We start from the raw sequence: 23831 nt of genomic DNA, 5'->3' as shown, positions 1-23831 counted from the left end.
GAAAGAAAGGAATCTTAGGGTCAAAAAGCAAAGTGTGCCTTGGCACCAGAAAAAAACCCTTAAATCCGTGTGCAACCAGGACAGTTCAGAGATTTGTGGGGAAAACAGGTTGCAAAGCAGTGAAATGCTTTGATTTATGGTGCATGAGAAGAGCCCAGCTCTTCATAAATGTTGGATAGGCACCCTCCCGATGGGTGAAACGAGAAGGGGATTCATCACAGCAAAAATAAATGGGGTTGGTGGAGGAAATCAGAGGTGCCAGTCTGGCTCTGACAAGCAGTTAAAATGCTCCTCTTCCCCTCTGGTTCAGCTGTCACCAAGTGGTGGTAGGATAGTGGGTGTAGGGACTGGGTGCTCCCAAAAAATGGGACATAGACACACTTGTCAACTCCTGCTCCGAGTTTGTCCTCTTTCCTTTCCACCTGGTAGCAACAAACGCTTGAGTCTGTGACTCACAAGGGTTTGAAGCTCTCCATCCCCTTCCAGCCCTGCAGAGATCATTTCCCAGCAGCACAACACTCCCATGACTCATCCAAACAAGGAAAAGCAGCATGAAATGCTCCCTGGAGCCAAGGATGGGATGCACAGATCTGAGTTTCAAGAGTCAGAGTTTCGGGGCTCAGAGGTTTCTCTGGCCATGACAAACCCCAGGCTGTGATCTCAGTGTTCTGGGGTCACCAAAATATCCTGGCCTCCTCCAGGCTCAATTCCCTGGCACCACACATCTGAGCAGCCATTAAACCAAGGTATTGCAGGAGTGTGTTTTGTGGTAAAAAAAGAGAAAAATAAGGGAAAAAACCATGTACCAATAGCCCAACCTAGATGAGCGAGAAGACATAATATCCCTCCATCCAAATTCTGCCATGGCCCAGTGACTTATTTATGCAGAAGAGTTTCTAATGAAGCCATCACTGTGCTCTCTAAAGAAATGATGAATGTGTGTATTAAAGCATCCTAGCAGGGAGATGACAACATCCCTGCTGAGTCTCTATTTACCTTCGATTGCAGCTCAGATCCTCAGAGGCACTTAGGGCCTCTCTGCCATTTGCATACCCCTAATGCAAAAACCACTGAGATGCTGTCACCAAACCCCAGAGGCCCTTACATTTCCACTGCTGGAATTTGCAAGGCTGCCTGAGTGCTGCTCCCATCACTCCTGCAGCTGGCAGCTCCCACACCAGAGCTGGGCTGGCAGGCAGTGCCAGGGGCAGCAAGGTGCTCTGTCACCTGTGCAGGGTCACCAGATCTCACCTGGGACAGGGACAGGTCTTTGACTCTCACTGCTACAGCCAGCAGGAGGTTGGGAGCACAAGACTGAGCCAGATTGCCTCTGAATGAGACACTAAGGTAGCAGTGTAAAGCAGAAAATTTAGCTTAATCTGCCTCCAAAGGGTCAAGAGTGAGAGTGTTGAGCAGATTTGATGCTACTTCTGTATTTATCTCCAGTGGATCCTTCCCCAGCTGTTTCCAGAAGGTCCTTAGATGAACACCAAAAGATCCAGCCTTATGTGTCTGAGTTTCTCCTGAATCACAGCAGCAGCCTCCATTCTTACCTCGAGGCTCTTCGTCCTCCGATGTGATGGGAAATTGGTTCATTAGACTTCATAAGCAATTAAAATTATAAGAAGTTGGGGTAAACCCATCATTGCAGCACTTCAGCTCAGATGGAGGATGTGAGGATGACTGAGCCATGGGATGTGTCCTCACAGGCACCACGAGCACAGCAATTCACCCCAGCCTGCCCTGAAATGGACAGGAGACCACTCATTGCCATTGATGGATGGTGAAGGATTTGGGATGTACCAGGATATAATGGTCCCTCTCATCCTGAAAAAATAATTACTCTTGTTCTTTTCACAACCTCATCTTTCCCTGGGTTGCCTTGGTTTTGTTTTGTTTCATTTTGATTTGTTTTGTTTCATTTCGTTTTGTTTTGTTTCATTTCGTTTTGTTTTCCCAAGGAAACCAACACAACAGCGACCTGGGAATACATCACAGTGACCTGGGAATACATTTTGCCCTCTGTTTATCCACGGATAAATGTTCTTTCCCTCGGTGCCCTCCTTAGTGGAGCTGTTTCACCAGAATGACTGTGCCTGCTGCCACTCAGTAACTCATTAACTCATCAAAAGAGAACAGAAAAGCCACGTTGCCAGTGCTTCCTCCCCAGCCTGAAATTTCCCAGCACAGCCCATGGTTTAGGCAGCTTAGCATGGAGCTAATTGCCTTCCAAAAGATCTTTTTGTCATGGCTGTTGTTTGTCGCTGGGATGGGACTGCACTCATTAATAATCATTTTAGCATATGAAAAGCTTGTAACGAATCCATGTGCTGCAGACGGCAGACGCAATTACAGCAATAACATAATTAGGGTTATGCAATAGCCGGCTGTATCCACACCACTGAAGGAGGGAGAGGTGCGTGAAAGGGATATGGGGGGATTGTTCCAGCAGGGAAGGGCTGATGGAAAGCTTGGGAATGACCAGCTCGCTGATGGGATGCAGTGAAGCAGGGCAAGGACATGCTGTTGGTTCTTGCACTGCCACAGAATGGCAGTTTGGGTTTCCTGGGAAGCATCTGAGGTGCTGGTGAGGCACTGGAATAGATTGCCCAGGGAAATTGTGGATGTCTCATCCCTGGAGTTGTTAAAGGACAGGTTGGATGGACCTTGGAGCAACCTGGGATAGTGGAAGGTGTCCCTGCCCATGGCAGGGGATGGAATGGGATGACCTTTAAGGTCCTTTCCAACCCAAACTGTCTGAGGGAAATATTCTGTCTGTGTGTGCAAGCGCTAAAAAGGCCAATGCTTTCATTTTACCTGCTCATGGCTTTTCCCTGCTGCTTCTCCTCTCAGAATAAACTGGAGGATTGATGGACAGCACTGATTCAATGGCTGAGGAGTGAATTGGGGCACAGGTACTTTCTGTGGGGGAGGAAATCACCCAGCATCACCTCAGTGCAGAGGATGTGTGGGGCTGTACCCTCCACATTTGGACACATTTTCATCCTGCCTGCTGAAAGCTGCTCTGTGTAGGAACAGCTCATTACCGTGATGAGAAAACATTGAGATTTTTTTGGAGATGAAAAGTGAAGAAAGACAAGTGAGCAGTCCTCAGTTACACCAAAAGCTGCCCCAGAAAGGCAGGGAATGAGCTGTAACCCCTGCCCTGGGGATGCCTGAGCTTTAATTACAGCCAGGGAGCTTTTGGCTGCCCAGCAGGGAAAACACTCTGATGGGAAGGACAGGGAAGCACGGGAATGGATTGCCTGAGGACAGCAGAGGCTCTGTTGTTGGAGGCCTTTAAGAAAAGGATAGACAAGCATCTGTCAGGAAGGCTTTAGACAGAGCTGATCCTGCCCTGAGGCAGGAGATGGTCGGGTTGACCTCCCGAGGCTCCTTCCAGCACTGTTTTTTATTATCTCTACTGACAACACCCTCTGCCTTGACCCTTGGTATGCTACTTCTTGAGCCTTTTTTCTGGCAGAGACAGAGAGGACACAGAAAACTCATTTTTTAAAGTAGAGCCAGGATTTGCACCTGCCATGTGCCGCTCTTTTTTAAAGCCCCCAGAGTTTCTCCTTAAAACCTGAGTAACTTGCAATGTTAGGGGACGTGCAGCTTTTTATTGTATTAAACTGGTCCAGTTTGTCTTTCTTTCTAAAGTTAGCTGTGAAGTGGTCGATACACACCACAAGCACTGCACAGGCAGAGATTTCTGAGTGACTTCAGAGCCCTGGAAGCCCAAGCTGACACCCTGGGTAGGTGAAATCCCAAATGGGTACAGACTGTCTGTTTTGTGCACTCCAAACACTCTCTAAGCTCTTCCTAACAGGCTTAACCTCCATATCTAAAGGCTAATGGGATGTAAATTATAGTTCCTTCATGAATCATCAAATCAGAATGGTTTGGGTTGGAAAGGAGCTTAAACTCATCCTGTTCCACCCCATGTCATGGGCAGGGACACCTTCCATTATCCCAGGCTGCTCCAAGACCTGTCCAGCCTGGCCTTGGACACTTCCAGGGATCCAGGGACAGCCACAGCTTCTCTGGGAATTCCATCCCATCCCCTCCCCACCCTCTGAATAAAGAATGTCTTCCCGGCTTCTCACCTAAATCTCTTCCTTTTAGTTTAAATTTGTTCCCCCTCATCCTATAACTTTCTGACCGTGTATGGAAAGGAAAGTAGGTGAGATCACAGGCCGAGGATTTGGGTAGCACCAGCTGTGTTTGCACCCAGGTTAACCCAATAAAATGCAGATGTTATAACTCCATATCCCACGTATCAGATTCCTTTTAATCCTGAACCTGGCAAGCCTATTTTGAATGGTCTTCATTGGATGACTCTTAAGTTAAGAACACTTGTGATGTCTCCTTTGGCTTTAAGTTTTCCTCACAGGGCTATTTTCAACGCACAATAAGCAGCCAAAAGGAGACTGAGTCCCTGCAGGGATGAGAAAAAAAAATCCCACCAGATCCTCTCCTTGCAGCCCTGCAGGTATTTTGGGCACCAGTGTGAAATGGAAAAACTCTTTGGCTTCTGCTTTTTGTGCTCTGCCCCTTTTCAGTCTCCCACATCCCTGCCTCTGTGCCAGGCTTCGGCAGGGAAACATCATATTGATTGTGATGCAGGCAATTAAATGGTGTTAATGAAGTTCAAACAAGTGTTATCATAAGCTTGGCAGCATGGAGAGAAATGAAAGGTCAGCCACAGCCCTTTGTCATCTTTTCAGTGTGGCGTTGAATGCTAATGAGACAGTCCCAATTAGAACAGGCTCCCCTTTGTATTGCTTAGGGATTGCATCAAATGCTCCCAAGTTCTCCAGATTTCCAGGCTCAAAGGGGACATTTGAAGTAAACTTGAAAAGATGCAGATCTGAAGCTGCTCTAATGTAAATTCAGCAGAGCCTATGGAGTTTTACCAACTGAAGTCAGATGAGATTCTGCTCTACCGTTCCCATTCTTTCCTTCTTTCCTTTTTTTTTTTTTCCCTCAATAGACTCATATAATCATAATTGAAAAGCCTCCACTTTGTTTTAGAACTACAGCCTGACTCTTCGTGGCTTCAACAAAAGCCAAATAGCTCGTCCCAATTTCCTGGGTTAATTCTTCTGCCTCATCAGGCCTCGAGTTCTGCAGCAGGAAATCCAAGACGTGGCTGCACCAGGACACTTTTTAACCACGTGTTTCCAGCTCTGGGGGTATTATTTGAACAGTGAACCTGATTTTCCCCAAAAGACAGAATTTCTCAGCTGGATTGTTTCAGCAGGCAGAGTCCACATCTGCTCCCAATAATGTCATAAAAGGACTATCATAAAATCACAGAATAGTTTGGGTTGGAAGGGACATTTAAAGGTCATCTAGTCTGGCCCCCCTGCAATGAGCAGAGAACATCTTCAACTAAATTTAAGTGATGCAAAATAACTTTTTGTTGCTGTTGTCAGCAAATCCATTATCTTGAGTAATTATAGAAATGGGCACTAAAACAACCAGCCTCTCAAAACGTCAAGGAAGATCTCCATTTCTTATCTAGTTTTCCATTAAGTCGACAGGAAATTGCAAAAATTGGTAAATTGGTAAATTTTAACATTTTTTCATTAGTCACTGTCATGCATCCTAATTCTGAAGGCACCACTTGACTCATCACACACAAGTAACTGAAAACATGAGAAAATACTGCTCGAAAATATGAGCCAAACAAATAAATAAAACCAGTGAATATTCCTGACAGTCTTGCTGTTGGAATCTTTTGGAATCAAATTTCCAATTGACCCCTCTCTGGAGGTAGACCACTGGTCAGGCCAGAAGATGGAACTATTTCCTTCCCAATGCACATTCCCAGGTGGAAAACAAATGTCTGAAGGATTGGAGGGAAGTCCTTCCCTCCCTGCCTGCTCCTCATGCCAAGGTCATTCCCTGCTCTGTGTTTTTTGAGTCCTAAAAGCCACACACACCAAGAAACCAAAGGTTTCCAAGGGATGGATTGGAGTAAAACCCAGCTCAGCTCCTTTTCCAGACCTATCAAAAGCCAGGCATGTGTTAATCCAGAGTGCCTCAAGTTGGGAACAATCCACCACTGCCTAATTACCCTCTCAGAGTTTCCTCTTCGTCAAAGAAGTTCGTTTGATTTCAGGTTCTTCTGATTTACTCAACCACTTCTTAAACTCCCCGACTTTTTTATCTCCTGATTCACTCTTTGAAGAAGTCCAGTGGTCTTGAAGGATGCCATCTCCAGCTGATGCTGACTACTGAAACTGCTCCAGCCAGTCCTGGAAGCCTTTGGATTTGGAATAACTCCCTCAAAGCACAATTGCAGAACGGAGAGAAGGAATTCATTAGCTCGGGGTAGAACTCAAATTATATTTTATTCATCCCTGATAGGTTTTTTTCTTTCATCTCCCACAGCATCCAGGTGCCACTGCCTTGAGTCAGTGGAACTGACACATAAAAACAGAAGCAGGGAAGAAGCTCTAACCATATTCCAAAACCTGCAGCTTCCCCTTGGGCTTCAGTTCAAGTTGTCAGACATCAGTGGAGATAACAACCCAGCACATGCTGGGGACAGGAATCCAGGGCTGTTTACAAGCAGCAGGAGGTGTTATGTACCTCGTTTGCAAACCCAGTTGTTTGGGAAAACTTCCAAGGAAATGCAGCACCTATTGCTGAAGATCACTGGGCACCAGGATTTAACTCCAAAAAGTTGTAAAGTGAAATCAATACTGCAAAAAACCCAAAATGGAATCTGCAGCCTTTTGTTTATCCAGAGATTAAAAAAAAAAGGTGTTGCATTAGGAAATATTCCATTCTTCACTAGAGTACCTCAGTTTTTCACTCAAATGTAGCATCTCCCAGGACAAAATCAACCAGGCTGAGATGTAAAACAAATTATTTGTCCACAGAAACCACCCACCCACACAGAGTGCTGCTAAAGCATCACCAGAGAATGACATCTTTGGGTCACTGTTGGAAGAAACTTGATTTCTAAATGAACCTCAAGCACTTCCTTCCCATTATCCAGGTCAATCCAGCAATCAGCCTCAATACATACTAAGAAACTTGGACACGGTACCAAAAGTAGGTCATAATTAAGCAAGGTAGCTGGTAAGAGCCTTGCAGGTTGCCTAGAAACGACATTTGCTGAAGTGTTTAACCACATCTAAAAATAATTGTCCAGACAAATCACAGACCAATGGGAGAATTGTTGGAAAAAATGTTGCTTCGTGCCGAGTAGGGGACGGAGCTCTTTGATCAGCCACACTCCTTTCACGAAATGAGAGAAAATCATCCTCAGCAAAGGCAGTACAGGGATTGATAGAGCAGTGTGAGGTGTCTGCAGCAGCAGAGGCCTTGTACAACCTGCAGGACATGGTATCAATTTTGGGCCATGCCTGGGAAGCCATCCAGAGAAATCATTGCTGAAAACTGGATGCAGTGCCCAGGAATGATCCGCAGGATAAACCCGCCTTTGTATTTACAGAGCAGCAACAGTTCCCCATCTGTGCAGCTCCCAAACCTGTCAATAGCGCCAGGCAAGTGCAGCATATCGGAAAACAAAGCACAGCTCCTGCTGGATGAAGTGCAGGATGTGCTGTTTGCTTCTCCTGGGGGAATCCTACAGCAACTGAAGCCCCAACATGCTGCTGGAATGGTTGTTTTGGTTGTATTCCCTGTGGAGCAGCTTTGCCAGGCACTGACCTGTGGTGCAGTAGATTGAAGTATAGCCACAGGTCTTGGAGGTGTGGACAAAACGCTTGGAAAGAATTCTGAGCTGACAGAAAATACCTGCAGAGCTTCAGTCAGCAGCCTGTCAGTCATCTGGAATCTCATTTAAAGCACAGAAGAGCTTCCAAGAGAAGGTACTGGGATTTAATTGTAGATCCCTTGTGACTTAGGCAGTGTGGGGCTGTCATTGCTGAGAGCAGCAAACCACTGACCTTTTCTCAGTGTGGAAAGACTGAGAAACCCCTGTGCTTCCCAGGGCTCAAACACATCATCTCCTCTCCTCTCCTCTCTTCTCCTCTCCTCTCCTCTCCTCTCCTCTCCTCTCCTCTCCTCTCCTCTCCTCTCCTCTCCTCTCCTCTCCTCTCCTCTCCTCTCCTTCCTTCCTCTGCTGCTTCTCAACAGCTTCTCCCAAAGGCAAGCAATGATGGCAAACACCTTCACTTCCCACCATTAATTAAATTTCCACCTCTCCTTGAAGGCACAAGGGAATAAAAGGTTAACATGGAGATTTCCACTTTGCAAAAGCCACAGAGGCCCCAAGGGCAGTTTCCAAAAGCATCAGTGATGCTGCCTCCTACCTCCACCCACACCTCCTTGTGTCACTTTATGCCACCCCACGGCTAAAACTCACCTTTCCACCCAGTTCTTGTAGCTGGGGATGTCCTTGGCGTAGAGCAGCTTGTTGGAAGGGGAATCTTTGCCCAGCCGGTGCTCTGAGGTGGAGCAGGAGTCCATGAAGGTCTGAGCCACCACAGACAGACAGGCGTCTGTGATGCTGTTTTTGTGGATGTCAAACACAAACTGCGGGTTCTTGATCATGTTCACCCAGAACCGCAAGGGGAGGCTGCAGGAGGGGTGGGAGAGAGGACACAGTCAGTGCACAGCTCACAGGTTTGCTGTGGGACATGAGAAAGGAGTAGTCAAATAGAAAATCCAAATCTATTTGGACTTTAACCATCCTTCAACCATCCAGGCACCCGTCAGTTCTGGTCTTGTGGACTCCCTTAATCTTATCAAGATAAAAGGGGGCAAAAGGAATCCTTTTGCCATTGAGCACAAGAAATCGCTAGTAATATTAATGACTTATGAGGAGTAATTTGTAGAACCACTCCTATCCTGGGGAATGTAATGAATATTCATGAATTTTACCTATAACACTGTGTTTTGGAGGTACTGGTGTGTGTGTTTGGTGGAAACAATTCCCACACATCTGGTGCACCGAATAAAGCAAATACCCACTGCTCTGACTTTGTCTCTGAAGCATCTCTGAGCTCGACTGGGGTGAATCAGACATCACAGCAGCAAATGGTGGGTGAAAATCAAAGATCACACTGTGGGTATGAAGATTCTGGGATAAACTTTGGTGTGCAATGAATTCCTCCCCAACAAAATCAAGTGAGGTCACCTTTTGTCCCTGTTACTCTTTACGAGGCAGACTTTGTGAGTCTTAAAGTCAACACAACCTCGTTGAAGGTGCACATAAATTAATGGGAGTATAATTTAGGTGATGACAAAGACTCTGAATTTCTCTGTGTTAAGCTGCAATGAAAAGTCGAGCTTGCTGGTTCATCCATCAGATGAGAACAGGCATTGAACCCACAAAAATTAAGGTAAGGGTAATAAGGCCCTGGCACAGGTTGTCCAGAGAAGCTGTGGCTGTCCCTGGAAGTGTCCAAGGCCAGGTTGGACAGGGCTTGGAGCAACCTGGGATAGTGGAAGGTGTCCCTGCCCTGGCAGAGGGTGGAACTGGATGAGTTTAAGGCCCCTTCCCACCCAAACTATTTCGTGTTTCTAAAATTCGTCGTTGAGGGATTGGCTTTGAGCCCTCACAGCAATCCCATGGGAAGAGAAGTAGGTAAAGCTCCCAGGTGGACACTGGGAATGCTCATGGCACACCCTGGGTGTTTGGACACCATGTCCTGTCAGTCTCCATTGCTCCAAGCCTGCACATGATCCCAATACCCCGGGCAGGAAGCAGTTTGTACATGACAGGGAAAGCCCTGTTGCCTCAAGGAAAAAAAATGGAACTGGGAAAAAAAAGTATCACAGCCTTTGATATGAAAATATATCTGCCCTAACCAAGGAAATGTTATTCCAGTTGCAATCCAAAGCCCTTTTCCCCCTTTTTCTCCACAGAGCAGCTCATTTGTATGAGATGCCCTGAGGTACCTTGTGTGAGATACCTCCAGCCTTTGCCTCAAGCCTTTTTGTCAGGGCAAATGCATTCCAGTGATCATGGCCCAGGAGCTGGGATGTGTCACTGAGCACAGAGCCCAGCTCTTGTCTCTCTCTCAGGCAGGTTGTTAAGTCTACCTTCACCCTCTGCACCTTTCAGCTTAGCAAATTCTCCTGATATTCAGGATAAGCTCCCCAGTTCCTCCCATGTGCTCATTGTGTTCATAACACTGTAAAAAATTCATCTGCAGCTGTGATAGATTTTGGGTAACAACCTTCCTGACAGAGCATGTGTTTCTCTTTCTTTGTGCTCTCCTGAGCCAGCAAAATCACAGAAGAAATGTAAGGAAGAAATCCTGTCAGCCACATTCAGGAGATGCTGGAAATCATAGAATTATAGAGTGGTTTGGGTGGGAAGAGACCCTGAAGATCATCCAGTTCCAACACCTTTGGTGTATGGACACCTTCCACTATCCCAGGTTGCTCCAAGCCCTGTCCAACCTGGACTTGAACAGTCCAGGGATGGGACAGCCACAGCTTATCTGGACAGCCTGTGCAAAATATGGCAATGAGACATGATGGAGTTGTGGGATTTTAGGCTGGGAATGGAGAATCATCACTTGGGGGATGAGGTGGATGAGTGAAGCTTGCAGAAGTCCTTGTGCAGGTGTTTGGATGAGACACACAGCCACGGTGAGGAGAGCAGAGTGTGTTTGTGTGCCTGGCTGTGGGGAGGGGACAGGGGACGATGTCCCTGGCTGGGAATAACGAAGCCCCGTGATGTGACTTGGAGTTAATTTGATCTGATTGAACAGATTTCTTCACACTGCCCCTTTTCCCACATCCACACACACCCTGCCTTCCCCCCTCCCCCCTTAAATAAACCTCCTGCTCATTTAGGCTGAGCGGCTGCAATCAGCCTTAGATTAGCGCCGCAGATAATGTTAATAATATGCTAATGTTTCATTAGTTGAAAGCCTCTTTGGTGCATGGGGTTTCTTTTTTTATGTCACCGGCGCTGTGACGATCTGCCATCAGCATGGCTGGGAAAAGGAAAAAATGCATGAGCTGGGAGCCCCATGGCTCTCCTCTGCTGTTCCTTTCATAGTCCCTGTGTTTGCACAGGAGAAGGGGAGGGAGACATTCCCCAGGGAGCTTTTTCCAGGGGGGAGACTCAGCAGAGAGGAGCTTTTTCTCCACTGATCCTGGATTTTCCCACTGTCCCACTGCAGGTATGAAGAGAGGCTGCTGCTTGGCAGCTGGAGTCACACTGATGTCACACTCTGTCACTCCAAAGGAGACTCACACCCAGCTCCAGACTCTTTAAACACCTCATACCATTGGAGATGCTCTCCTGGCTTGCAGCTACCACTCAGGAGGGTACAAGTCTCCTGTGGGTGCTGAACATCCTCTGAGGATGTCTGGGACACCTTAAAATATCTCAGCTGGCATCAGGTACCTCTGTGGGGGCAAACAATCCCACTCTAGCTATCCTGGGAATTCAAACACCCAGTGGTGTTGAATCGTCTCCCATGCCTCCCTAGATATTCCTATGTGATCCTGGGCACTTCAGCAATTAAAACCTTCATTTTTCCTCATCAGATCCCTCAAAAATCCTGCTACTCCCATGCAATACAGGGGAAACTGGGACCTGTTTAGCCAAAGTGCTCTGTCCCTGAAAAAATCCTTTATTTTGGGATCTTCTGACTTCCCCATCAGCTTGGAAAGACTGAGCCTCATCCTCTGAGCCCCACACCAAGATCCTCAGCTTCCCCAGCAGCCAGAGCCCAAAATACACATCCCTCTGCTCTCCTTCCAGCCCAGCAACTCACCAGTTGCTCTTCCAGGTGTGTCGCACGTGGGGGTCGTGGATGTTGTGCTTGTCTGCCTGCTCATCCAGGAAATCAAACATGTACTTGATGGCCAGGGGGAGGGCACTGCCACGGTGAGCAGTGCTGAAGATGGTCTCAAACAGGTCATCCACGAATTTCTGGAGGGTGCCCTGGTGGGAGAAGGAAGGAAGGAAAGAAAGAACGTGAGGTAACCGGTGGGGAGAGGACATTGATTTTTGGTATTTCACTGAAAACAGGGCATATGTGTGGATCAGAATTTGAAGGGGTGATCAAAAAGTGGGAGCAATCTGATTTTGGTTAAATGTCACATAAGCTGGGAATTTCAGCACAGGTATCTTTAAGGAGGAATGTGCATTGTGACAGGGATCACTACTCCTCATTTTTGCACAGAATCTTCTCTCTGCATCCCATCCTCAAGGCCTTAGTGCATCCATGAGACAAAACACAGTCATTTTCTAGGCTGGCTTTTACCCAGGGGTGTTTTTTAAGCTGGGAAGAGGAGTTAGCTTGCTGTAGAGCACAGCAAAAGGTGTCGTGGAGACAAATAGGACAAGAGAACCTAGAGAGGGGCAGCTGCTTTAAATGTGTGACCAGAATCATAAATATCACAAACTTCATTCCCAAGAGGCCTCCTCATTTTTTATTCCCGCTGGCCTGGGACTGAGGCAAATCCTACAAGAATCCATGGATGTGTTGTGCATTGCTCTGCTGGAATGTCCACTGCAGAGCTCTCCTCATGCTCCTCTGGGAGGAGAATCCCAAATCCTGGACTTGGAGAACCACCCTTGTGGGGACAGTTGACTTTGAGCTGGAATATCTGAGGGTCACCAGGCTTGGAGAAGGGGGCAGCTGAGGAGTTCCAGGCTGGGTTTGGGGTGCAACCAGGCAGACCACATTTTCTCTGTCACCAGAGCTTCACAGGCATTTATGAGTGAACAAACCATACAGCTGTTAAAATAACCAAAAATCAACTGAATCTCCAACAAACATTCCCTGATATGAAAAGTTTCCCTTTCTGAAAGACAAAACTCCCCCATTTCTCTGAAGATCTAGGGAGGAAATGTCTCCTTTCTAGAAACAAAGCCCCAGGTTCCACCAGAGTGGCTCAAGTTTACCTGGAGCTAACAAACATTTAATTATAAAGCTGTGTCTCTGGCTGATTCACCACTTGATTTATTCTTTGGGAAACAAACAGAGGCACCTTTTGCTTGTGTTCACCCCTGCAGGTGAACACAGCCCTGCAGCACAGGTCTGACTCAGAAAGGGCTCCGGAGGGGAAATCCTCTTGGTCTGACATGGAAGAGCTGCCCTCAGGTTCAGTTTCTGGAGGGAATTTATTCTCTATATGTTTGCCCTCAACAACGCAAAGAAAAACCTCTGAGGCTTTTAGGCAAGAGGCTCTTAGGTATCAGAGGTCAGGGATTTAACAGAATAAAAATCACTGTCAATTTAACGAAGTATTCCTGGGGATTGTATTACCAGCAACTGCTCTCTATCTTTCCCTCCCTCAAATGGTCACAGTGAGAAAAGAAAATTGCTCAGCCCAAGAAGGAAAACAATAAAACCCCAACCTTTCTACTCTCTCTGTTGCTGTGCAGGTTTTGCAGCTGCTTTCCTGTCATCTCCACAATAAAATAAAAAAAAAAAACCAACAAACCAACAAAAAAACCAACCCAAGTGTTGGGTTTGTGACCCAGAACACAAAGCAAAAGCAGTTCAGTGGTGAGGTAGGGGCCATATCCCCAGACAACATAAATCAGCACCAGTCCAATGCTTGCTGGTCTACACCAGCTGTGCCCTGAGCCCTGGGGAGCAACATTTCCTTTGCACATTGTGTGATCCATAAAAGCATCCTGATGCCAGGGAATGGGGCATGGAGCAGGGGCTAAACACAAAGCCACTTTACCTCCAAATCCCTCTGCACCTCAGACAGCCTGAATGAGGCTGCAGGGAGAGGCAGACATCAGAGGCAACATGAGCTGAGGAATAAATGTGCAGGCGAATCTGGAAGGTAGGACTTAAACAAGTGATGGAAATGTGTCTGATGGGCAAAATCTGCCTGCATTTGCATGAACACATCGAATTGTGTTTGTGCCTATTAACAATCTGACAAAAAGTGGTAACAGTCAGAACTCTGGATGTGTCTGGAGAGTCAGGTCAGGATGTCCCTGCTCTGCCCCCACCTGATTTAATCTGTATTTTCTCTTTGGAGTTTTCATGTCTCAGTGGGGATGGGCATCTAACTCCTTCCTTAGAGATGGCCATCCCTTTCCTACCTCCCAGTCAATGTAACCTCCTCCAAATCATCACCACAAGAGCCTTTACTGGCCCAGGGGAAAGGTGGAGAAGGATTTGTACCACAAAGCTCAGGATTTTGTGGCATAGGAGCCCATTTCAGACTGTGAGGCCCAACATATCCTTGGAACCTGCTCTGAACACCTGCCCTGGCTCTTCATTTACTCAACATTCGCACAAACCAAAAACCAGCACAATCTACAACCCCAGGATCTCCCCCTGCGCTGACTTTCTCCACCAACCTCATGGATTGTTCCTCCCCATTGCTTTCCCAGTGTCCCTTTTCTGACTGCTTTCAAAGCTCAAGCTCATTCCCCCCATGCTTGGCGCTTTCCTCTTGCTCTGTTTTTCCTTCTCCTCTTCTCTCTTTACCCACCTTTGGCATCCTTTGAGCAGCCTCTCATTTACCGCCAGCAAGAAATCCCACCGCAGCCCCGAACCACCCTCTTCCCCACCCCACCACGTACCTTGGTGGCCAATAACCTGGTCAGGTAGATCTCAGACACCATCTTGCTGCCCCGGTCACCCTCTTTCTGGTCACCATGCTCGTGGTTCTTCACCAGGTGCCACATCTTGACGCCGCTCTCCAGGTCGGGGGTGATCATGGGCGTGCGCGAGCGGAGGCTGTCGGGGCTGCCCGTGTAGCGGATCATGTTTTCTGCAGAGACAGACATCCAGGGCTCTCCACGTGTCTCAGGAGGTCTTGGGTTTGGGGTTTTCAGGAAATGTGCTGGTGACGTGCCACCCAAATGCGTTTTTCAAAGTTTTGTGTGAGTGATTGGCTCAGCAAAGGCAAACGGTGTCACCAAGGTAGGTGTGATGTCAGTGTCTATGTTGTTAAATTAAATGAGGTTCAAATATTGGTTTTTGGTTGTCCATACTCTTTAGCTCTTATCATGTTCCCTGGCAAGTGGCACTGTCAGTGTCAGACACTTCCCAGGACTGGTTCAGGGGATAGCACCAGTTCCTTATGGTAACCAGTTCCTTATGTGACTGGTTTTCCCCATATTTTTATCCATCCTCTGCCATGCTCTTTGACATAAAAATACTGATGTCTCTAATGTGATTTCTCATCTAGCTCCCCATCCCCAGATTTAGAAGTAGCTGCCTCCCCTCCCTCCCTTGGCATCGAAGCAAACAAACAATTCCTGCTCAGCCATCCTCCTCACTCCCTGCTCCAAAATCTTGTTTTGACAGAAATAAGCCAGAACACCAGGAGGACCCCCACAAATTTCCTCTCCAAGAATGCTTTCAGCCTCCAAATGTTACCTTTCTTTGCCTCTGAGTGATGACACAAGGCATTCCCCTCTCCCTGACCTTCCAGCAATGTTGCCTTTTCCAACCATAATTATCAGAAGTGTTGCACCTTTCTGTAGCAAGATCTGAATCAGCCTCATTAATGCATTACCAATCTCTACATATTAATTATCAGATGGAATATCCTTTTTCTCTCTGGATGCTGTTTTCTTAATTGCAATTAACAATCACTTTTGACCCACCACATCTTCTCCTCCCCCTGCCTCCTTCCCCATCCCCTCCTCCTGAAAAATCAAATGGCAAAAGAATTAAAGAAATCCAACAGAAATTAACCCCCCTCAAGTCTTCCTTTCCAAAGGTCACCGTGTCTTTCAGTAATTGCAACAACTGGCAAAGAGGATGAATATTAATAAGGCCTCATGGATCATTTATGTCCTTGGAGAAAGTGGAAGGGGGCACCTCTGGACATTGAGTAACTGCACTTTCCCTTAAGACAAAGGGAGTGAGAAGGATTGGAGATGCTTTCATAAATTAAAAATATGAATAAAGTGATATGACAGCAGCATTCAGGTTGCAGGGGGGGTTTGCAGCACTCTGGTTGTGTATTAGGGATGTTTTGCTCTGCTGTCCAACATCACCTCAGTGACACACAGCCTGGATGAAATTTTAATGCAGGGGAGGAAGGTGTGGGAGGGATGGGTGAGACTCAGGAGGTCCCTGTTGGGCTCTCCAGAGGAGTTCCCACCTGGTTTCCCTTTCACAGCTGTGTCCCTCTCCGCTGTCTCATGGTTACAGTGGGAACAACAACCCACTGCTTTGAGATCCACTGAGAAAGATCTCAAACTCTGAGAGTGACATTTGGTGATCTAAGAGGGAGGAAGCCAATCATACAGACTCCTCCTTTCATTAATGAGGGAGGAGAACTTCCCAAGAGCAATCCAACCACTTGGCTCAACCTTGAACCAGACGCCAAAGTTTTAGGTGGCAAAATCCTCCCCTCCTACCTCATTTCATCAACTGTTCATCTGCCCTTCAGTCTCCCTGCTGGTGCTCAGAGTCCTGTGACCACTGTGACATTTGGGATCTCTTCCCAGTGCTCTCCCAGTCCATCCCAGCACATTTGGGATCCCTTCCCAGTGCTCTCCCAGTCCATCCCAGCACATCTGGGATCTCTTCCCAGTGCTCTCCCAGTCCATCCCAGCACACAAACCCTTACCATACTTGCTGGCTGACGTCCTGGACACTGTGGAGTTGTTGACTGCGTTGTAGGCAGTGACTTGCTTGGAGACTAAAGCTACCACAGATCCATCTGGGACCTGCAGAAATAAAGGGACTTGGTCAATAAACTCCTGAAAACTGGCTGAAGACCAAGCCCAGGGCAGCAGGAGCTGCAAATCACTGTCTCTGAAGGCAGGGCAGCAGTCTGGCCTCAAAGGTTCCATTTCTTTCTTTGGAGAGCTGGTCTAGTAATAAAAAGGGACAAAATCTGTTGTTGCACAGCCAGAATCCTGCACTTGGACAAAGGGACAAGTGGTGACAAACAGGTTCTGCTCCATTCAGGCCCTGATTCAAAGCCCAGTGACGACAATGTGAGTCAGAGAGTCATTTGGGTTGGAAAAGGCCTTTAAGATCATGGAGTTCAACCATTAACTCAGCACCACCACATTCACCACTAAACCATGTCTCCAGGGGCCACATCCAGAGGCCTTTTAAGCACTTCCAGGGATGGTTTTTGCATCAACCTCAGTAAATCTGACAATAGGTTCATCCCAGGGAAGCTCTTAGGCAGAACAGGAGCATGAGAATAATAAAATCGTCTGAGCTACTTCAAACAGGCTCAGCTGTCCCATTAGGATGATAAAACTGATGTGAAAGTTCCTTCCTCCTGGATTGCAGGTGATATCTGGGTGCCAGGTCAAAAATTCCTGTCTGCATTTTCCACTTTGATCCTGTCCACCTCTCACCCTTCCACGTGACAAATGCACTGCCAGACTGAAGTGATTTCTACAACTTTCCCCTTCGTGGTGTCTGAGGGTCTCAGATGGGGAAAAGCAGCAGGTTTGGAGTGGCTGTTCCCCAGGATGTCATGGGACAGCGTTTTGAGGGCCCACAGGGCTTTTTTAGAAGAGCCAGACTTCCCATTTCTACAAGAAGACAAATCATGTGGGTCCCATCTCAGAAATGCTAACAAGCCAGCGGCTCAAAAGAGCCATATCAGAACATCTGTGATAAATAAGACATCACAAAAAGAAGATGGGTGGAAAAAAAAAAACCCTGCTAACGACATCTAACTCTTGTCTGTGTAATAATAATAATAATAATTAGCACTTGCATGGAGTTTTTCATCTTCAAAGCACTGCGGAGGCTAATTAAATAGCCCCTCAGCTATCACGGAAGGCAATTATTGGCTCTTTGTAGTTTTAGCCCCACACCACAGATGGGGAAACTGAGGCAAAAAGAATCTCAGTGTCTGTCCCAGCATGCTCTGTGTTAGCCTTCAGAACAGTCAGGAAAATGATGTATCCTGAGGATCTGGCCCAGCTCATCATACAGCTGGGAGCTTGTTGCCTGAAGCAAAAAAAAACGATGGAAAAAGCACAGAGAGGAAAGAAAATTATGCCTGGTTTGTTGATGAAATAAAGTAGGAAATGTCCTTGCTCTGCCTGGAAAAAAAAAATCAAGATCAGCCAGCAATGCTTCAATCAATCTGAAGCAAAAAGTTTTGTTTCCTTTTCATATTATTGCTTGCTGTCTCCTCAGCTCAGTTTTTAAGTGAAAAGAGAAAATAATGTTGTTGTGAAACAGAGATTGCTGAGGTGTGATGGAGGAAATGACAAAATTGTCAACATCACATTAAACTTAATGAGATCTTTTTTTTGTTGATTTTTTTTTTTTCAAGAGAGAAGTTTTTGACCAAAACTCCATTATTTTCATTAAATCTACTACTTGTGTAAGATATTTTCAGACATCTTTAGCCCTCTCTTATGGATTTCCAGGTCATGCAGAGATGAAGGGAAGCAGAGCAGGTCACCTGGACCAGGAGAGGGACTGAAAACAAGAGTTCCTTGCAATGACAACTCCACTGCACCCTGGTCTCCAGCCATGCTGGTTTTCCACCTCCATTTTCCAGTCACTAAGCCTCCCTCTTTCCATTTTTCTCTCTTCCATCCTTCTGAACTCTGTTTGCATTAAAAGGCCATGGATGCACTAGAAAAAGAGGCACAGAAGGCCTTGGATTTGTTTGTCTACATGAGAGATGTTAATTCTTGCTGTCCTCATCTCCTCTTCACCACCTTCACTCACCTGGGATGTCCTTTGGGAGACAAATTTTTTTTCTATTCTTGGCTTAATCTCTAGTATTGATATATAACACATCAATATTATAATATTAATATTGGATAATTGGGCAGGATGATTGGGACAAGGACAGTGGATATGCTCAACATGGGGGTTCTGCCCAGTTATCACCCAATCTTTGCATCTTAGAATGATAAAAATCACAGATTTATTACAGTTGGAAAAGACCTTCAAGATCCTTCAAGATCATCAAGCCAAACTGTTCACCCAGCACAGCCAAGGCCACCACTAACCCATGTCCCCAAGTGCCACATCCACAAGTTTCCTGAGGAGTGCTGATTCCACCACCTCCCCGGGCAAGACGATAACAATTTCCTTTTTATTTTATCAGAAAGAAGATCCAGCTCCTCCCCACCCTCTGCCACAGTCACCTGGTAGTGTGCCAGCGTGTTGAGTCTCTTCCAGTCGTTCTCTATCTTGGTGGTGATGTCCTCATCCTGCAGGATCATTCTTGCTCCGCTCGCCTGACGCCACTCTGCGAGGAGAATGGTGACAAATGACTCAGGGACAGAGCCCTGGAAATCTCTGTGCCCAGAATCCACGTGGGCACCTGTGTGGGGCTAAAGATTTTGGGGTTTATATATTTTTCATATCTCCGTAGCTCTGTGGATTACTGTTATGTAGTTATATAGCTCTTAGCATTTTTTCTAGCCTTTCTCTTAGATTTTAGAATAATAAGCTAAACTCTAACGCTTCCCTGAAATATCATTTAGTCTTATTTTCAAGAGGATCTACAAGAAGAACAGTTTGTTTTCCAAGCAGAATCTGAGAAGACACAACAAGAAACGGGGCAAAGAAGCCCTGGAGCAACTCCAAAAGGGCAAAAATTACCTAACCAACTGCTCTTCTAATTGGCCAATGTTCGTTAGATATGGTGATTTGTTTCTGGCCACTTCTCCAGCCTCTACCCTGGAATGATGAACTCCTGCAGAATTGGAGCAACCCTGTACTTCCACGGGTACCAATTTTTTGGCTAAAATCTTGAAGGATTCTCTACAGAATCTTTAAGGTTGGAAAAGACTTGGAAAAACATGGAATGTTGAGGAGGATTGTCACAGGTTACCCCACAGAGGACTCACAGACTTGCCTAAAGCAAGGAAAACACAACCATGGCCAAAAGGAGAGAAATTCTCTGTCAGGGAAAGCTGTGCCTTCATCACAGGCAACCTGGACCATTCAGAGCTCTCCTCTTGGTTGTCACATTTCAGTCACAACCAAACACAGCCCAGCCAGAGCCAAAGCAAAAAAAAAGTCCATTCATTTGCAGGAGTTAATTAAAATGAACTCTTGGATATGGAGACATCACCTGCCACCCTTTGCTTGTTTTTCCTAATATAAAAATGCAAGGACCGTTGCAAATTTCTTTTGGTTTCAGCACTTTTCTTATCACATAATTAAAATGCAATGGGAAAGCTGCACTTGCCTTTATTATTCATTTAAATTAGCAGGAAGAGGTCAGCAACTGTGTTTATTGCTGGGTGCTCCTTTGGCTGGAGACACTCAGGGTAAGCAAAGGTTGTGTTGGCTGAGCACTGATCCTGAACTGCCCTTCATCTACTCCAGCTCCTCAAATTCTCATCTACATCCTCCTTGTGGTGCCTGAGGATGATGCTGCCTGCTCATTCCCACCTGGACAGGATTCCTGGGAGCTAAATGATCCCAGAAAGAGCACAAAATGCTGAAGTTTGGGCTGGGATGGGAAATGGTGCCCTTAGAAAGTGCCCTGCTCGATGCCAAAGCCAATTCTGCTGTCACAGAGTGGCTCTGGTTGCCTTCCTCACGGTCTCATGGGGACAGTGTCACTTTGGTCTCTCTCCTTCAGGGCTCTGCATGTTCCTTTGGTCCTTTCCTCCTGACTACTTTTTGGAGAGACACCCACTGGTGTTTTAGGAGGGGTCTTGGTGTTGAGCTGGGCTCTGATTTGAGGGTGGACACAGCTTCCCTCATTCTGGGCTTTATTTGTACCCAAGGATGCTCAGAGGAGATTTCCCTCTGCTCCAGGGACATCCAGAATTATTCCCTCAAGCCTTTGGTGCTCCTGCAGAGACTCAGAGAATTCCCAAGCCCTTTCCCCTGGCCTTCCTTGGCCATTTGAGGAAGAGTCAAGGCCAATCTGACTGCACAGGACAAGGAAGAAAACAAACTCCTGTGATAAATCCAAATCACTTCACTGCTCATCTGAGCACTGAAATGGCTCAGACCCTCCGTTTCAGTTGTCCCCAGCTCCTCCTGGTCTCACTGCTCCCCTTCTCCAGGAGCTCAGGGGGTCACAGAATGATCCACAAGGAAAAGCAAAGGGAAGGGGAAGCGAAAAGGTGACACTGCTATGCATCTTCACAGCACTAAGTGAACTCTGGTGGCTTTGTCCTCGCTGGCAGCACCCTGGCCTCGGATCTGAGTGCTCCTCTGAGCCAGCACAAAGGACAGACACACTCCAATCCAATTTGTTACACTTCCACCTTCCAGAGAGAGGGAGGAGAGGGGGAGGGAGGTAAAAATCCCATTAACTTTATCAAGCCTTCCAATCAGGAGCAGTGGTAAATGCAAACTCAGGAGACAGCTGCTGTGAAGCCTTTATATTTCATTCAGCAGATAGTGTATCTTTTTATTGCACGCAGGAATTACTTCTTCTTTTCTTTTTTTTTTTTTTCTTTCTTTTTTTTTTTTTAAGAAACAACCTTTCTGTTCAACTTGACTGGGAAAAGAGGAAATTCCAGGGGCCTTTGACAAAGAGGTGCTTCTTTGAGCTGCAGCAATGAGTGACTGTATGGGGAGATGGAAGGTGGGGAGATGTCATCCTGCACCTCAAATCCTATGGAAAATATTACATCTCCCCCATGCCTTCCCTCTGATCCAGGTCTAGGAAGCAAGGAGAAACTCAGCTCTGTTGCTGGGGTGGAGAAAGGGTCACCATGGCTGGGAATAAAAGTTCATCTCAGAACATGGAGCTGAAAGATGCCTGGGAAATATTTCATCCTGTATGGAGTGAATCACAGAATCCCAGAATGGTTTGGGCTGGAAAGGATTTTAAAGATCATCCAGTTCTACCCCCTGCCTTGGGCAGGGACACCTTCCACTATCCCAGGCTGCTCCAAGCTCTGTCCAGCCCGGCCTTGGACACTTCCAGGGATCCAGGGCCTGCCCACCCTCACAGGGAAGAATTTCTTCTTAAAATCTAAACCAAAACTCCCCCCTTTTTAGTTTAAAACAATTTTTCCTTCCCCTGGCACTCCAGACCCTTGCCCAAAGTGCCTCTCCAGCTCTCTTGGAGCCTCTTCAAGCCCTGGAACGTGCTTTAAAGTCCCTCTGGAGTCTTCTCCAGGCTGGGCAGCCGGAGCTCTCCCAGTCTGTCTTCAGGAGAGATACACACAAACTGTCTGCTTTACTCCTGATATACTAAAGTCAGACCCAGTTTAAATGTTTCCAGCTTAAATAAACCCCACATCCCAGTTCTGCAGGGCGGCAGAGGTGGTGAAATCTCCCTGATGAACCTGAGACAGCATCCCTGGGTGAGTCAAGGCAGCCAAGCCAGCAGCTCCCACCATCTCAGCACTCCCTTCCAAAAAAATCCGAAACCCAGTGAAGAGCAAGTGCCTCAGCATGAAGCCACATTCCTGTTTTGTGATCCTCACACCTTAACGTTTTCCCAAAGATGGGAATGTTCCGTGTGTGGAGATATCTTTAAAAAAATGATAATAACAAAAATCGCCACAGTGGAAAGAAGTCTTCACTCAGAGGGCTGCAATTCGGGGGTTTGGACTTAAAACGTAACCTCAGGGCGTCCAAAATTAGTGCTTTCAGCTGACAACCCCCTCCAGGAGTTGCCTGGGCAACTGCCAAACATTGTGACATTTGCGACACACACAAGTCCCTCTGCCTGCAGCTACCCTGCATTTAACAGCTCCAAACAACTCATTAGCTTGTTTGCTTTCTGCCATGTGAGCAATCTGGCCTGAGCGTGGACAGAAAGCCCAGGAAATGGGGATGGCAGCAGCCAACGATGCTGCTGGTTGAAAGCCACAGGTTTCAAGGGCAGATTAGAGCCATCTGCTCTGCCCTGCTCTGCTCCAGCTCCTCTGCAGCTTTCAGCATCCATCCCGGGCCAGGCTGGTGCTGAGAGCTCTCTGGTGGTTCCTGAGGGTCACCACTGCTTTCTGCTCTCCTCCAGCATCTCTGAAGGATGCCAGGTGCCAAGGAGCATCTTTTCCTTGTGGAAAAGCTGGGATGGAGCTGTGGCTGGGTGTGTGGATTGTTGTCTTTTTGGATGGTTTTAGAATTAGGAGGCAGACACGGTTATAGGGGTAAAAGGGTTTTACCTAGGTATTTAAATAGGATCCTAGGTGAACAGCTTTTTAAAGGTGGAACACACCAAGGTGTACAGTTTTTCAAAGGTGGAACATGTATACGATTTTATGGACTTTGTAAATTAACATATTTGTCTAGAATTTTCCAGTAAGAAACTTCATGTATGAAGTAATGTCATCTTATTCTAAGAATTCTCCCCTAAATGAGGCTAGAGCTCAGTTTACAAAATATGTTCCAGAGAGGAGGTTTCAACCAAGGTTAAAACTTTGAGTTTTGAGATAGTATAGATCTTTCTAGCCTTTACTGTGAACGTTTGGTCTTTCTGCCTTGCAGAACTTTAAAACTAAGCTAGAATATTAGACTACTAAAATTACAAGTGTGTAGGCTAAGGGTACAAAGAATGCATAAAGAGTACAGAAAATATATAAAAAAGTGATGTAAAAAAGAAAAGGTAGAAATCATCAGACATCAGGATCCTCTTGTTCCTGCTTCACCCATGCCAGCCCTGTTCCTGCCACTTTGTTATCTGCATTGCTGCTGGGGGGACTCTTGTTTTTTGTGTTTTGATTTGTTTTGTTGTTTTTTTCCCAACTGCACCATCAGTGCCACTGGCCAGAGCTGCTCATTAGCCAATCTCTCATCACTGTGGACAAGCCTGTCCTCTGAGGGGTGGCACATGCTCATACCAACTTTCTGGAACTTTCTGGGGCTCAGCACAGCTCAGGAGGTCATAGAACCACAGCCTGGTTTGGGTGGGAAGGGATCTTAAATCCCATCCAGTTCCAACCCCCACCATGGGCAGGAAAACCTTCCTCTAGACCAGGAGGCTCCAAGTCCTGTCCAGTCTGGTCTTGAGGACATCAATATTTA

General features: G+C 46.6%; 1 protein-coding gene across 2 annotated transcripts in view; it reads right to left on the bottom strand.

Annotated features, from left to right (window-relative positions):
* PLXNA4 (plexin A4) overlaps positions 1-23831 on the bottom strand; it is a 415027-nt gene that overhangs the window by 5070 nt on the left and 386126 nt on the right. For both annotated transcript variants that reach the window (XM_085082004.1, XM_085082012.1), the window contains exons 26-30: positions 19028-19131; positions 16516-16615; positions 14510-14700; positions 11727-11896; positions 8351-8563 (exon numbers count right to left, since the gene is read on the bottom strand). In XM_085082004.1, the coding sequence (XP_084938130.1) occupies positions 8351-8563; positions 11727-11896; positions 14510-14700; positions 16516-16615; positions 19028-19131 (778 nt within the window). The remainder of the gene's footprint in view (positions 1-8350; positions 8564-11726; positions 11897-14509; positions 14701-16515; positions 16616-19027; positions 19132-23831) is intronic.

The sequence above is a fragment of the Lichenostomus cassidix genome, chromosome 1Aa (genome assembly GCF_008360975.1).
Source record: "Lichenostomus cassidix isolate B80296 chromosome 1Aa, HeHo_3.0, whole genome shotgun sequence".
NCBI classification, from domain to species: Eukaryota; Metazoa; Chordata; class Aves; order Passeriformes; family Meliphagidae; genus Lichenostomus; species Lichenostomus cassidix.
The sequence above is the reverse complement of the archived record's forward strand: the minus strand, read 5'-3'. Positions and strand labels throughout refer to the sequence as shown.